The 12004-nt window shown below is 46.9% G+C and overlaps 1 protein-coding gene across 3 annotated transcripts in view; it reads right to left on the bottom strand.

The window, feature by feature from the left end:
* HYDIN (HYDIN axonemal central pair apparatus protein) overlaps positions 1–12004 on the bottom strand; it is a 140746-nt gene that overhangs the window by 1216 nt on the left and 127526 nt on the right. For all 3 annotated transcript variants that reach the window (XM_083624818.1, XM_083624816.1, XM_083624817.1), the window contains 9 exons: positions 11655–11853; positions 10488–10646; positions 8368–8648; positions 7453–7672; positions 6076–6288; positions 5142–5305; positions 4221–4371; positions 3162–3392; positions 1414–1638 (listed from right to left, as the gene is read on the bottom strand). In XM_083624818.1, coding sequence (XP_083480944.1) covers positions 1414–1638; positions 3162–3392; positions 4221–4371; positions 5142–5305; positions 6076–6288; positions 7453–7672; positions 8368–8648; positions 10488–10646; positions 11655–11853 — 1843 coding nt within the window. The remainder of the gene's footprint in view (positions 1–1413; positions 1639–3161; positions 3393–4220; positions 4372–5141; positions 5306–6075; positions 6289–7452; positions 7673–8367; positions 8649–10487; positions 10647–11654; positions 11854–12004) is intronic.

Here is a 12004-nt window from a genome sequence, read left to right on the forward strand (position 1 = left end):
CAATGAAGCAATCAGCCACTAACCCCAGACAGAAGAGCACAACCCATTGTACTGGTGTGTTCTGAAAACAAGGAGTCTCCCTGGAGAGGGGAGGGAGGGATAGAGGCGGGGGTAGGTCCCATGCACCTAGAGGCATTTCACCCTGGCAGCCTCTGAAAACTAACACAGGCATCATAAGGCAGATCTCCTTTTACCCAGAATCCTTCCTTGTGAGAAGAATCCCAACTTGGGCACAGAAGGAAACAATCTGGAGCCTGGCAGCAGCTATTTTTATTTATAATATCCTGGAGGATGAGATATTTGTCAGAACCCAAAAGGTGAGTAGGTTCTCCACAGTAGTTTGGCCTAAATGACACAGCCTGAAGTGTAGGATGGACTCTCAAAAGTGATGAGGCTTCATGTGCAACAGCAGGAAAGGCAGTAATGTACCACAGCAGGTGGGCAGCCAGGCTTTCCGCCATTTTTTCTTTCAAGGCCAGAGGCCTCTTGCTTTCTCAGTTACAAATTTGCACTGCACTGCATTGTCACATCCACCCTTGCCTTCGTGCTGCCTCAAACTTTTTCCACTTCCTCTGCAATTTTCATTTGCCTGGCAGCAAGGGGGAGACTGATAGAACTCCTTGCATCTTCTGCAAAGAAAAGTCAAAGTTTCCTCGTGGAGAATTCCTCACCTCATCCCAGTCACACACATAAACAACCATTTGACTGCTCAAGTCAGCCTGGGTTAAACCTATTGAGCAGGGAGAGGGACCCACAACCAGCTAGCACAGATTTCAGCTGTGTCAGAGCCAAAGTCCAGATAAATTTAACAGCCCTTCCCCACCCTTGCCATTGTCTGCTGGGAGTGGGTGGCACACGCAACAGGAGGGTCACAGCTCAGGACAGCAGAGCAAATGCTTTGCAAAGAGTCAAAGAGACTTGGGAATCTCACTTCAAACCCCGACTCAGCTAGTGTCGCTACCTCTCACAAGTAGGATTGTTGGGATGGGATGGGAAAGAACTGTGTATGCTACCTTGAGGTGTTTGGAGAAAGGCAGGGTATAAACATCATAAAGTAAGATATGCACATGGTCCCTGCTTCCGTTGCAGGGAAATACCTTTCTCTGCCTGCAAAAGCAGATGTTAACAGGTCTGACTCAGCAGAAAGCAGCTCCAGAGGGATGTTCACATGCTTTCCAGCTAGTTGGGAAGAGAAGCTTGTTGGCACTGTGGCCAAGATGGGGTGGGAGGAAGCATTTTGCTTCTGCAGGGCCTGTAGCAAGAGCTACAATGCCACAAAGGTGTGGCAGTATCATAAGCTAGTGGAGCAGGATGATGGGAAAGTTGATTTGCCTACAAGCAAAGGCTACTGTGGGTGAAAGCTCTGTGTCTGTCAGCTTGGACCAGAAGTGGCATCACAGCAACTGGAATCACCTTGGTGGTGTACTCGGTCTTCTGACGGGTGTAGTTGACAAACTTGGCGAAGACGATCTGGCTGCTGCCCAGCATGGCACAGAAGGAGAGGGCTTTCTCTGGCCGGGCTGGGGTGGCTTTCAGGATCAAGTCGTACTGGAAGGAGCCCAGCTCATTGCTGTAGAGGGACAGGCGCCCAGTAACTTCTCCAGGCCTCATTGGTTGGAACTCAAACACAAGCACCCCCTGAGAAAAGAAGGGAGGGGGCAGAACAAGCAACCGGTCAAGAAGTGGAGGGGAACTTGACAGTCACTGACTGACTGGCTCCATCCAACTCCCTTTCTCTGCAAGAATGAATGTTCAAGCATCCATGGCCAACACTGGGCAGCAGCAGAAAAGGGAGAGCATGTGGAAGAGCAGAAGGGGCAAATTCTGGCAGGTTCAAGAGCAGGGTTGGGACAGAGGTGCCACAGCCAGTGGGTCAACCTAGAGACAGTTGAGCAGCAGGCAAGCTGATGAGGGTGGCAGGCTGGGAGGGCAGCATGGAAGACAGGCAAGGAACAGGCAAGAGAATAGGCAGGCACAGAGAGCTAGAGTCATGAGAGTCAGTATGGCGTAGTGGTTAAAAGCGTCAAACTAGGACCTGGGAGAGAGCAGGTCTCCCCACTTGGCCATGAAACTCACTGAGTGGCCTTGGGCCACTCACAGTCTCTCAGTCTAACCTACCTCAAAATAGTTATTGTGGGGATTAAATGAGGGGGAGAACCATGTATACCACCCTAGGCTCCTTGGAGGGTAAGGTGATAATGAGAAATCACATCTCAAGAGGCCAAAATATTGCCATTTTCAGTTGGGCTGGGTCACTTTCTGTTCTACAGAACAGTACGGACTGTTGAACAATGCTAGTCAATCTCTTTTGACAATCTAGCCAGTGACAGCCAGACCAATGCCAAGGGTCCTGGCTGCCTGATGACTCTGGGAGGGGCAGGGGACAGGAGGGCATTCCACACCTTGGAGGTGTTGGAAGCAGCAGCAGTGACATTTCCCTTCCTGTGAGGAGCTTGTTTTTGTCTGACAGTAATTGCCTCCCCTTCCTTATCATGCTGCTTTCAAAATGTGAAAAGAAAGTCAACCAGTCCTTCCTGCAGGCAGAATGCACACATGGGGAAGGAGGGAGCATCTCCACAGGAGAACGCCGGAGGGAAGGTGAAAGGGTTTTTTAGAGGCCTGCCATAAGGAGACAGTGGGAGGAAAAAGAGGGTGTGTGAGGGAGCAGAAGAGAAATGGAAAAAGAGAAAGAAATCCTGGATTCCTCAGTGAAGAAGGACGTATGAGGGTCAGAGATTTGTGCCAGCTTCCTTCAGCAACTTAAGGGTAGGACTAAAGTCAGACATGAGTCTGACCAAACTGCGGGAGGCAGTGGTAGACAGAAGTGCCTGGCGTGCTCTGGTCCATGGGGTCACGAAGAGTCGGACACGACTAAACGACTAAACAACAACAACAAAGTTATCCCAGGGATTGTGTCAGGTCTGAGCCAGGCTCCAGGCCAGACTGCAGCAGGTGGGAAATCCATATTTACTATTATAATTATAATATATTATTATATTTATATTTACATACAAAGTGGAACCAAAACATTTTAGGGAAAGGAAACAATCACCCAGATGTAGTTCTGCTGACTGTTGAATGACAGCAGAGCGGTCTTGGCCATTGCTGGCTGAGGCAGTTGCAAGACCAGGCTCTTGGCCACTTCAAAGGCAAATTCATACCTCCGACTGAGCCGGGACAATGAACTGGGGGGGAATGTTGATGTCTGGCACTTTGCAGTCAGTGTTGAAGGTCACTGGGACATGGAGAGGGTTTTCAACCTTCACAGAAGATGAGGTGCTTTGCCGCACAGGGGTCATCAGCTCAATGGTGCCAAGTGGGCCACATGGGATGACCTTAAAAGTCACCAAATAGAACAGGAACTCCTGAGTCGTTTCATTGCGGAAGGTCACCTGCAGAGATAAGAAAGTGTCAGGGTCAGGAGCTGCTATGGTGGTGACTCCATTGCAGGATGGAAATCTATTCAGGTCAGCTTTATCCCACCCACCTTTTGCCAAAACACTGCGCAAAACTGAGCACCCTTGCTTTTTCCAGAAGCACTGAGCATTCAGACTGCCTAGTGCAGGGCAACTGAACAAGTGTTGGAGCTCAGCATCACTGAAACTATGATGAATTGCAGTTCTTGCCAGCAGTGGCTGGGCTGCTCTCAGAAAAGGAGAAATGCAAAATGGTCAGGTGACTGGAAAGGATGGCAATGAATTCTCAGCCCACACAAGACAGCAGATGTAGAGCCTGAGGGGAAATGATTCCAAAGCATTTGATATCGGAAACTTTTTCCTTTTCAGCTGTGCACCAGGGATAACCAATGTGGTACCATCTAGATGTTTTGGACCACAACACTCATCAGCCCTAGACAGCAAAGCCAGCAGTCAGATATACTGGAAGCTACAGCTGTTTGGCACTCTTTGGAAGGAAGGGCAGGGTATAAATGTAATAAATAAAACAATAAATGGTCCACAACACCTGGGGGAACCATGGGAGCTGCCCTTCACGCATTTGATACAAAATGCCTAAAAAAAACCTGCAGAACAGCCTCTTGTATGGAAATCCCTGCAGCCCAGAAAGGGGCTGACGGTGGATTAGGTGCATTCCCAAATGCTCTGCTGAGCAGGCTGTCCTTAAACCTCCACTGATGTGGTCCCTATGAATGGGAGGGATCCTTCTACTTCAGGCACCCTCGGAAGGGCAAAGGGGATGGTGTGTTCAGGCTGGGTATTTACCTTGGCACTGTACATGCCTTCCCTGTAAGAGAAGAAGGTGAGCTTGTGGTCCTTCTTGGCAGCAGTAGGCACATCCACATAGTCCAGGGTCTTCAGTGTGGTGGTCAATTCCAGCCTTTCGGGCTTCAGCATATCCACTGTCACACGGAATCTGTCAGAGGAAGGAGAGTCACCACATTCACCCTCTAAATGCTCCACAGGGATTAGATGTAGAATGTTGGCTGTGGTTGTTCAGACAAAGGGAGGCAACTTTCTCCCCAAATTTATCTACTGAAGAAAAACATCCACAACCAAATGACTGTCTTCTGTATAATTCACAGCTTTACAACTTTTATTCAAGCAAGTTAAAAAATAAATAGCTTAGCCTCATCAACTGGGTATGCAGAAATTTATCAGGAAATCGTATTTATTCCAACGATGTGAAAAGTTTCACTTCCTTGTTTCTACAGATTAAGCTAGTGTTAAAGGCACAGGGCAGCCATTATTATTACTACTACTACTACTATTGAAATTTGTATTCCGCCCTATACCCAAGATTCTTGTAGATCCTTCCTTCCTTCCTTCCTTCCTTCCTTCCTTCCTTCCTTCCCACTTCCTGCTGTGGGAATAAGTCATAGCCTGCATGGAGCTCACCACTGGTCACTGCAGAAGTCTCAAGGCTTTCTTTGGACTGCAACCAAAGCTCACCCAACAGAGTGCAACTCTCAGCCACTGGAACTGCAGAGAGAGCCTGGGGAAAACTCAGCCTGGGAGGGCTGAGAAAGGCAAGAAGTCTGAAGAATTCAGGGACCATGACCTGTAACAGGTTACTGACAATGGATGCCAAGGCACACCTTGAACTGTAGAATCCTGCTTGGCACTGGATGGAACAGACGCTGCCAGTCCCAACCCTATGACACACACACACCCCGTCCCATTTACCTTTGTGGCTTGTTTAGCCAATTGGAGATGGGGAGAAGTTCTGTGTAGTATGTTTTGCATGGAACTTCTCTTATGATGTTCCCAGCAGACTTTGGAGGCTCTGCGGTGCCTTGCAGGAGGTACAGCAGCCCCGTCCCATCCGGGAGGGGGAAGAAGATGGACCCCTAACAGGCAAGAGGAGAAATGAGAACCTCAAGATACAGACATGACATGACCAGATTTCCCCTGTGAAATGTGGCTGCTTTGAAAGATACTAGGAAAAGAAGATGGTCCTCAGGTCACCTGGCACTTGCAACAGAAAAACAAAACAGCTGCCTTCTCCTGGAAATGCCACTCTCTGGGTAAGCCCACCATGCTCAATGCAACATAGCAGAGCATCATAGCTGCAGAGGTGCTTCTACAGCTAAAATACTTTTAGCTCACCTAAAGTAATGAACCGAAGTTAGTCAGATCCATTAACTTCAATGGGTTTATTGAGTATGACTAGCATTGGATCCAACTCTTAGTTTTTGTGTTCCTTTAGTTTAATGTTATTTTATCTTTATTTTTTTTTATTTTTTAATGTAATCCTTGGCCATGAAACTCACTGGGTGACCTTAGGCCAGTCACTGCCTCTCAGCCTGACCCACTTCAAACGACTGTTGCGCGGATTAAATGAGGAAGGAGAACCAAGTATGCTACCTTGAGCTCCTTGGAGAAGTAATGTGTGATATAAATGCAATAAATAAAATATTTCTTTTTAATAATTACTTTAAAATAATTATTTTAAAACAATTGGCTGATAAAGATACATGGAAACTTTGGGCTGCCAATAGCAAGTCTCCATAGAGAGAAGCCCGCAAATCTAGTCCAATTCCCTAGCAATTCTGATCTGAGACCCAAAATATCCTCTCTGCACCCCCCCCCGGCATCTTTGCCCTTTGTTGTGAAATACCTGGTCCTTCTTGTTGTCTGAATTCATGGCAAGGGGTTTATAAGTGACTTCATACGGCTTGTTTTGCTGGTGGGCTTCTACCCTAATGAACTCTGGACCCTTCCATTGCTCCCCTTCGATGATTGGCCGCAGGGTCCATGCCTGGTTGGTCTTGTTGGATAACATAATGGTCTGTGTGTGCTTTGCCCGCACCTGACATGTGAAATTCACCACCTGAAGAGTGAAAGGAGGGGACGGAGAGTGTCATAGTTTTTCCCTATATGGTCAACACACTTGAATTCTGAACATGTTCTAGGTGGTTTTCGCACATTCAAAACCAGGCTGTCCAAGCCTCCTTTTCTTCAGAGCTGTTTCAGTACTGGTTTTCTGAATTTCACCTTGCTAAATAATTTCCCTTCACAAAGAGGAAAAAGCTCTCCAGGGCAGTTGACTGAAGATGGGAATTACACTGGGGAAGCAAGAGTTCCAGTGCACCATCTCAAAGAAAAAATAAATGGGTGGGACTGGAGGTGGTGGGGTTGTTGCCAGTCCTTCATAGTCTGGAGTCACTTAACCTTGGGCCCTCAGATGTTCCTGGACTCTACCTCCAATCAGCTGTAGTCAGTAGAGCCAGAAGTCGAAAGATGATGTGAGTTGTAGTCCAACAGCATCTAGAGGGCACCCAGTTGGGGACGGCTGACTTAGAGCTCAAGAGCCCACAAAGCACATCTTCCCCCAAGCACAAAAACATTTGCAACTGGTATTTTATCACTGGGGGACATTTTGAAGACATTTGAGTTGCTACATCTGTATTACTCCTTATTTGGTAATTCAGGGATAGCAACAACATGGTGTCCTCCAAATACTGCTACAATTTCCATTACCCCTGGCCATCTGCTATGCCCTCCAGATGTTTTGGGACTACAACTCCCATCACCCCTAGCTAACAGGACCAGTGGTCAGATATGATGGGAATTGTATTCCCAAAACATCTGGAGGGCCGAGTTTGCCTATGCCTGAGCTGTACCTACTGAAAGGCCTTTGTAGGTTGTATACAAACAGTTTCCCCAAATAAAAAGTGTATGTTGCAGGTTATTGTGGCAGGGGTGGAGATACCCACATCTGACCTTTATTTTTTAATAAACAGAAAAGAACAACTAAAAGGAGAGTGCTGGGACATGGCCAAATGGGAGGAGGGGGATGGAAGGATAACTGTATTTCAGCTTTGCATGGTAGTTCAGGGAGTGCAAATCTCAGAGGTTTCACATCCAAGCCTGATCCAAACACATTAATCCTCTGCCCAAATATGCAAATACAGCTGCAGAGAGTGTTCCACAGGCTAGTCACATGTGAGACCTGCCATCCCACGAAAACAGTCCTGTTGAGGAGGTTTTGTACCTCTTTGACCTGGGGGACTCCCACACAGCATCCGGTGAGCATGAGCTTGAGTGGTTCTCTGCCTTGGATGTGACACTGGAGGTTCTCATAGCAGATGTCCTGGCTCTGCTCACAGGGGTGGAAAGTCACTTCAAAGAAGACGTCTGTTCCTGGGGAAATGTAGCCTTCCACTGGCCTAATGGAGAAGTCTGGCTTGAAGCGCTTGGCGTCCCATTTAAATCTTTTCACGAAAAGAAAAAGAAGCATTTCAGCAGGAGGGTGGAGGACAACCCAGAAAGCCCCTTTGCTCTCGTTTCCTCCATGCTTCCTTTCTTAAGCCATTTCAAGAGGCACATTTGGAAGAGAAAGACAGGAGGCTGACCTGGGAAACCTGGGAAGACCAAACCCACTGGCTGCAGATTGCTGATCTCTAGTGCTGAGAGTTGCTGCCATGCAGGGAATTGGAGGTATTGTAATAGACACAATCTATTAGAGATACCTCCATTGGGGTTGGAAAAACACACATTTTGGATTAGCCCTTCTGAAGATGGTTGGTGCTCCACGGAAGGGCTACAGAGAGGAATTACTGAAAAGGAGTTGATGCAGCCACAACCCCCTAGTGACAAAGACAGTGGGAGGTGATGGGGGAAGGATAACAGGATTGGAAGGAGACTCAGGTGAGTGGCATTGCCCTAACAGAATCCTGGGTTACTCAAAAACGTATAAGTTTTTACCACCTGAAGCTGGCCCAGTGGACATGGATTTACTGTCCTGTTTCTTCTCTGTTTTGTTTTGCCTTTGACACCTCTGGAACAAGTGAATGGGCACTTAAGCCAGGACTTGAAGGGAGGAAGACCAGCCTTGTGGAGCATAAAGGATGGTGGAGTGGGGTGGGGAGGGGAGGGAAACTCAGCCAGAAGGACTTTCTCTGTTTACCCCACACCGATGTCTCCTGTGTTCTGCATCATGATGCGGCGGGAAGCCTGGCTCCGTAGCACCACTGCTCCAAAAGGGACATGATCCTGGTCCAGACTGACTTCGATGCCCTGGCTGCAGCCTTGCACCACAAAGAGGGAGCGCAGGATCCCATGGCACTCAAGCAGGACCTCCTCTTTGAACGGCAGGATGCGGCTCTTCGGGGCAAAAGTCAACTCCACGTGGCATGTGCCTTCTTTGGGCTTCAGGGTTATTTCATTGCATGGAGTCATGGAAAGAACCTGTCAAAGAGAGATGGGACTGAACACTCCCTGGACCAGACATTGCCCCAGATAACTCCAAGGGGCTGCTTTTCTCCAGCAAGTCTGGTAGGTTTGGTGGCTAAGGTTGCCACTTTTTTCTCTGGCAGAACAGCTGCATAACAGGCAAATGAATACGTAACTATGCACTATGAATACGTAATTAGTGAAGGGCAAGCTCTTCCTGGATTGATTTAGAATAGACCTACCTCAAACAAATTAAACTTGAGTCCCATTCTGAGGTAACACCCTCTCATGTTCCTGATAAACAGGCCTGGAACCCCCACCTCAATGCTTCACTTTTTTTCAAACTCACTTGCAAAATGTTGCAATTAGGAGGACTTAACCTTATTCCCAGTGCAAAGATTCATGAGAGATGTAGTTCCATGGCTCTTGGTGCCCTAGTAGACCCATCAGGATCCATGGATACTACATACTTCACAGAACACTAGGATGTCTTTTCAACAACTGTTAATTGTCTGTGCTTTTCTGTAATTCATTTCCCTCTAACCTCCCTGCACTTCCTCCACATGTCAAACATATACTGTACCTGTAACTCAGGATAACACTTCACGCATGTGATGAAGTAGACTGTAGTTCACCTCAGCTTAAGCCATAATAAATGTGTCAGTCTTGAAGATTACACAATACTCTTTGTTCTTTTCACTGCAACAATCTAGCATGGCTACCCCTCTGGAACTGGGAAAAGTAGCTCCCATGGATCCTGATGATGCTAATAGGACATCTTTGGGAACTAAAGCTCCCAGGGGCCCTTATGTCTAGGATACTGCTATAGCTATATCCAAAGTCTAAAGGACCAATGAAATATTCCTGATGCAAACATAGCCATTTGGTGATCTTGGATTGGAGGCGGTTGTGTCAAGGAGGGTCAACACTGGGCTGAACTTCAGAGGGGAGATGGATTCTATCTAAAATGGGTATGAATTTTCAGAACTGTGAAATGTGATATCCAAACAAACATCTCAATCATAAACTTTGACACCCTTACTAGGTAGGACAGACAGTGCTTCGTATTTCTCCTTATGCAGTTGTTAAAGGTCCTGCCAGATAAATGGGAAGCAATTCAATTGCCCCAGTAGAGACCAGGCTACCTGGTCTGCTAGCCAACCATTTTTTAGAAATAACCAAACCACTCATATTTCTCATTTTCCTTGCATTCCACCAACATATGGTACTGCTTGAACATGGAGGTTCCATTTCGATCACAAGGCTAATAGAACCAGTGCAGCTGAAGAAAAAAATAAGTTATAACATTAGTCTGCATAAAATATACCTGAAGTTGTTCAAACCCAGTTCAAAGTGCCCAAACTGGAGCAGAATCCAAGTTTTGCCAGAGTTCTCCCCTCCTAAGGTGACCAACTACAAAAGCCCTCCAGGCTTCCCATGTGTTGTCAAAAGGAGAGGAAAGCCAGAAAATACATTATGTTTGGGAGGGCCCTCTTTGGTGAGAGTTTGCCTGGTTTAGCTTTGGCAGTGTTCCAGAAGCCAAATTTGACTGGTAAGACATTTTTGGTTAATGATTCTGCTATGCAATAGCATTTCTTTCTTCACTCAAAACAGAGTCAGGTGAACAATATCCAAGTCTTAACTTTTCTGAGCTAATAATGGATTGTAGCCTTACTTATTAATCTGAATTCTTTCTCAGCGATTTCGCATATGCAATCCTACAAGGGGGGGGGGGAGTTATGTTTAAGCCACTGAAATTAGAAATGCATCACAGTATTAAGAACACAATCCCTTATGTTAGAATGACCAGTGGTGCAAGGGGTCCCATGGCAGGAAAGGGGGGGCGACCCTTACCTTCTGTTCCTGCAACTCTGATGCAGAGTACATGAAATTTAGGTTGAAGGTGACAAAAGTGACACTGCGGTTCACTATCGTCACCATCTTCTTCACACTGTGCCCTGGAGGGACAGCTCCAAATTTCAGCACTTTGTTGTGAGGTTCTGTAACCTCTATCTGTGGGCAAAGAAAACACACAGTGGGGACAACTGAAATGGAGCAGGAAAAAGAGGTAAGAAAATGGCACAGGCTAGTGTGAAGAAGGGTCCATATAACAATGAGATGTGAGGACAAAATGACACCAGGAGAGTGCATGAAAGGCTCAAGGATGAGAAAACAACATTGTCTTTTAGGAAAAAACAGCAAGTGAGCGATTATGCTGAAAGCAGAAAAAACTCAAAATTTTTGTGCCTTCATGATGTCTGGATTGCCCTGAAGAAGCTGCTGGTGCTCCTTTCGGATGCCTCAGTCCCCCTGTCTCCTTCCAAGATCTCCAGATTTCCTTCAGTGGTGGAAAGTCAAACTCCTCACCATTTCCCTCTGGCCTAGCGTGTCACCAAGCAGAGGTGGAGAACGTACTGGGCAACAGCTCCCGCAGTCCTTGAGCACTGGTCCTGCTGGCTGCTGGGAGCTGGGGCACAGATGATCCCCATCCCTGTTGTGAACATCTATCCTCCTTCCATTGTGAGCTTTGGATATCCCTGACTGCGATGCAATGTTGTTTCAGAAATGCCTAATTCAACAATCTCATATTCAGCCGAGGGAGGAGACTTTCAAGAGTTCTAACTGTGTTGCTTTGCTCCTACCCTGTCTGCAACCACTTTCATGTCACTGTATATTTGCAAGAACTTAGTAGGTTCTGCCCCACTCTGCACACCTCAGTTAATGACCATGTCAGTGCTAACTCTTCTACCTCAATGTAAAAATTGAGAAGCAGCCTCTGCTCGTTTGGAGGATCTTTTCCTTGCCTTCAACTTAGATTTGACTGCAGAAACTCAACAAATGCAAGGCTGAAGGAAGCCAATTCAATAAAGATAAATAAGATACAGCTCCTAGAAAAACATCCCACTTGCCTAAAGAATAACATATTTGAGCTGCATCTTATAAGAGGCACAAAAGCTGAAGTCTTAATTTGGCCTCTCTGGCTGTGGAGCCCAGAGGTCCAGGACACTCACTCAGTCTCACCTTCATCTCAATGCCCTTCCCGAAGACCTCAATATTACGCTGCAAGACTCCATTGATTTCAAAGGTGATGACCTCATGGTAGGAAATGGCCTCTCGGGGATAGAAGGTGATTGGAATCTCTGCCTTTCCTCCAGCACCCAGCACTTCAGCATGGAAACCAACCTCGAGGTAAGCTGTGTTGGTGAACAAGCATTCCAGGCTATGAAGAGGCAGAAGAGACTATCATCAACCTTACAGAGTGGTCATTCTCTCCAGCCACAAAGCCTGCCTGAGCCCCTACTAGGTTCTAGACTTAGGTGGCACTGATACCACATTTTGAAACAGAAAGGTTCTTTCTCCAAAAAGGTGCC

This window comes from Podarcis filfolensis (assembly GCF_964270895.1).
Source record: "Podarcis filfolensis genome assembly, chromosome: 8".
In the NCBI taxonomy this organism is placed as follows: Eukaryota; Metazoa; Chordata; class Lepidosauria; order Squamata; family Lacertidae; genus Podarcis; species Podarcis filfolensis.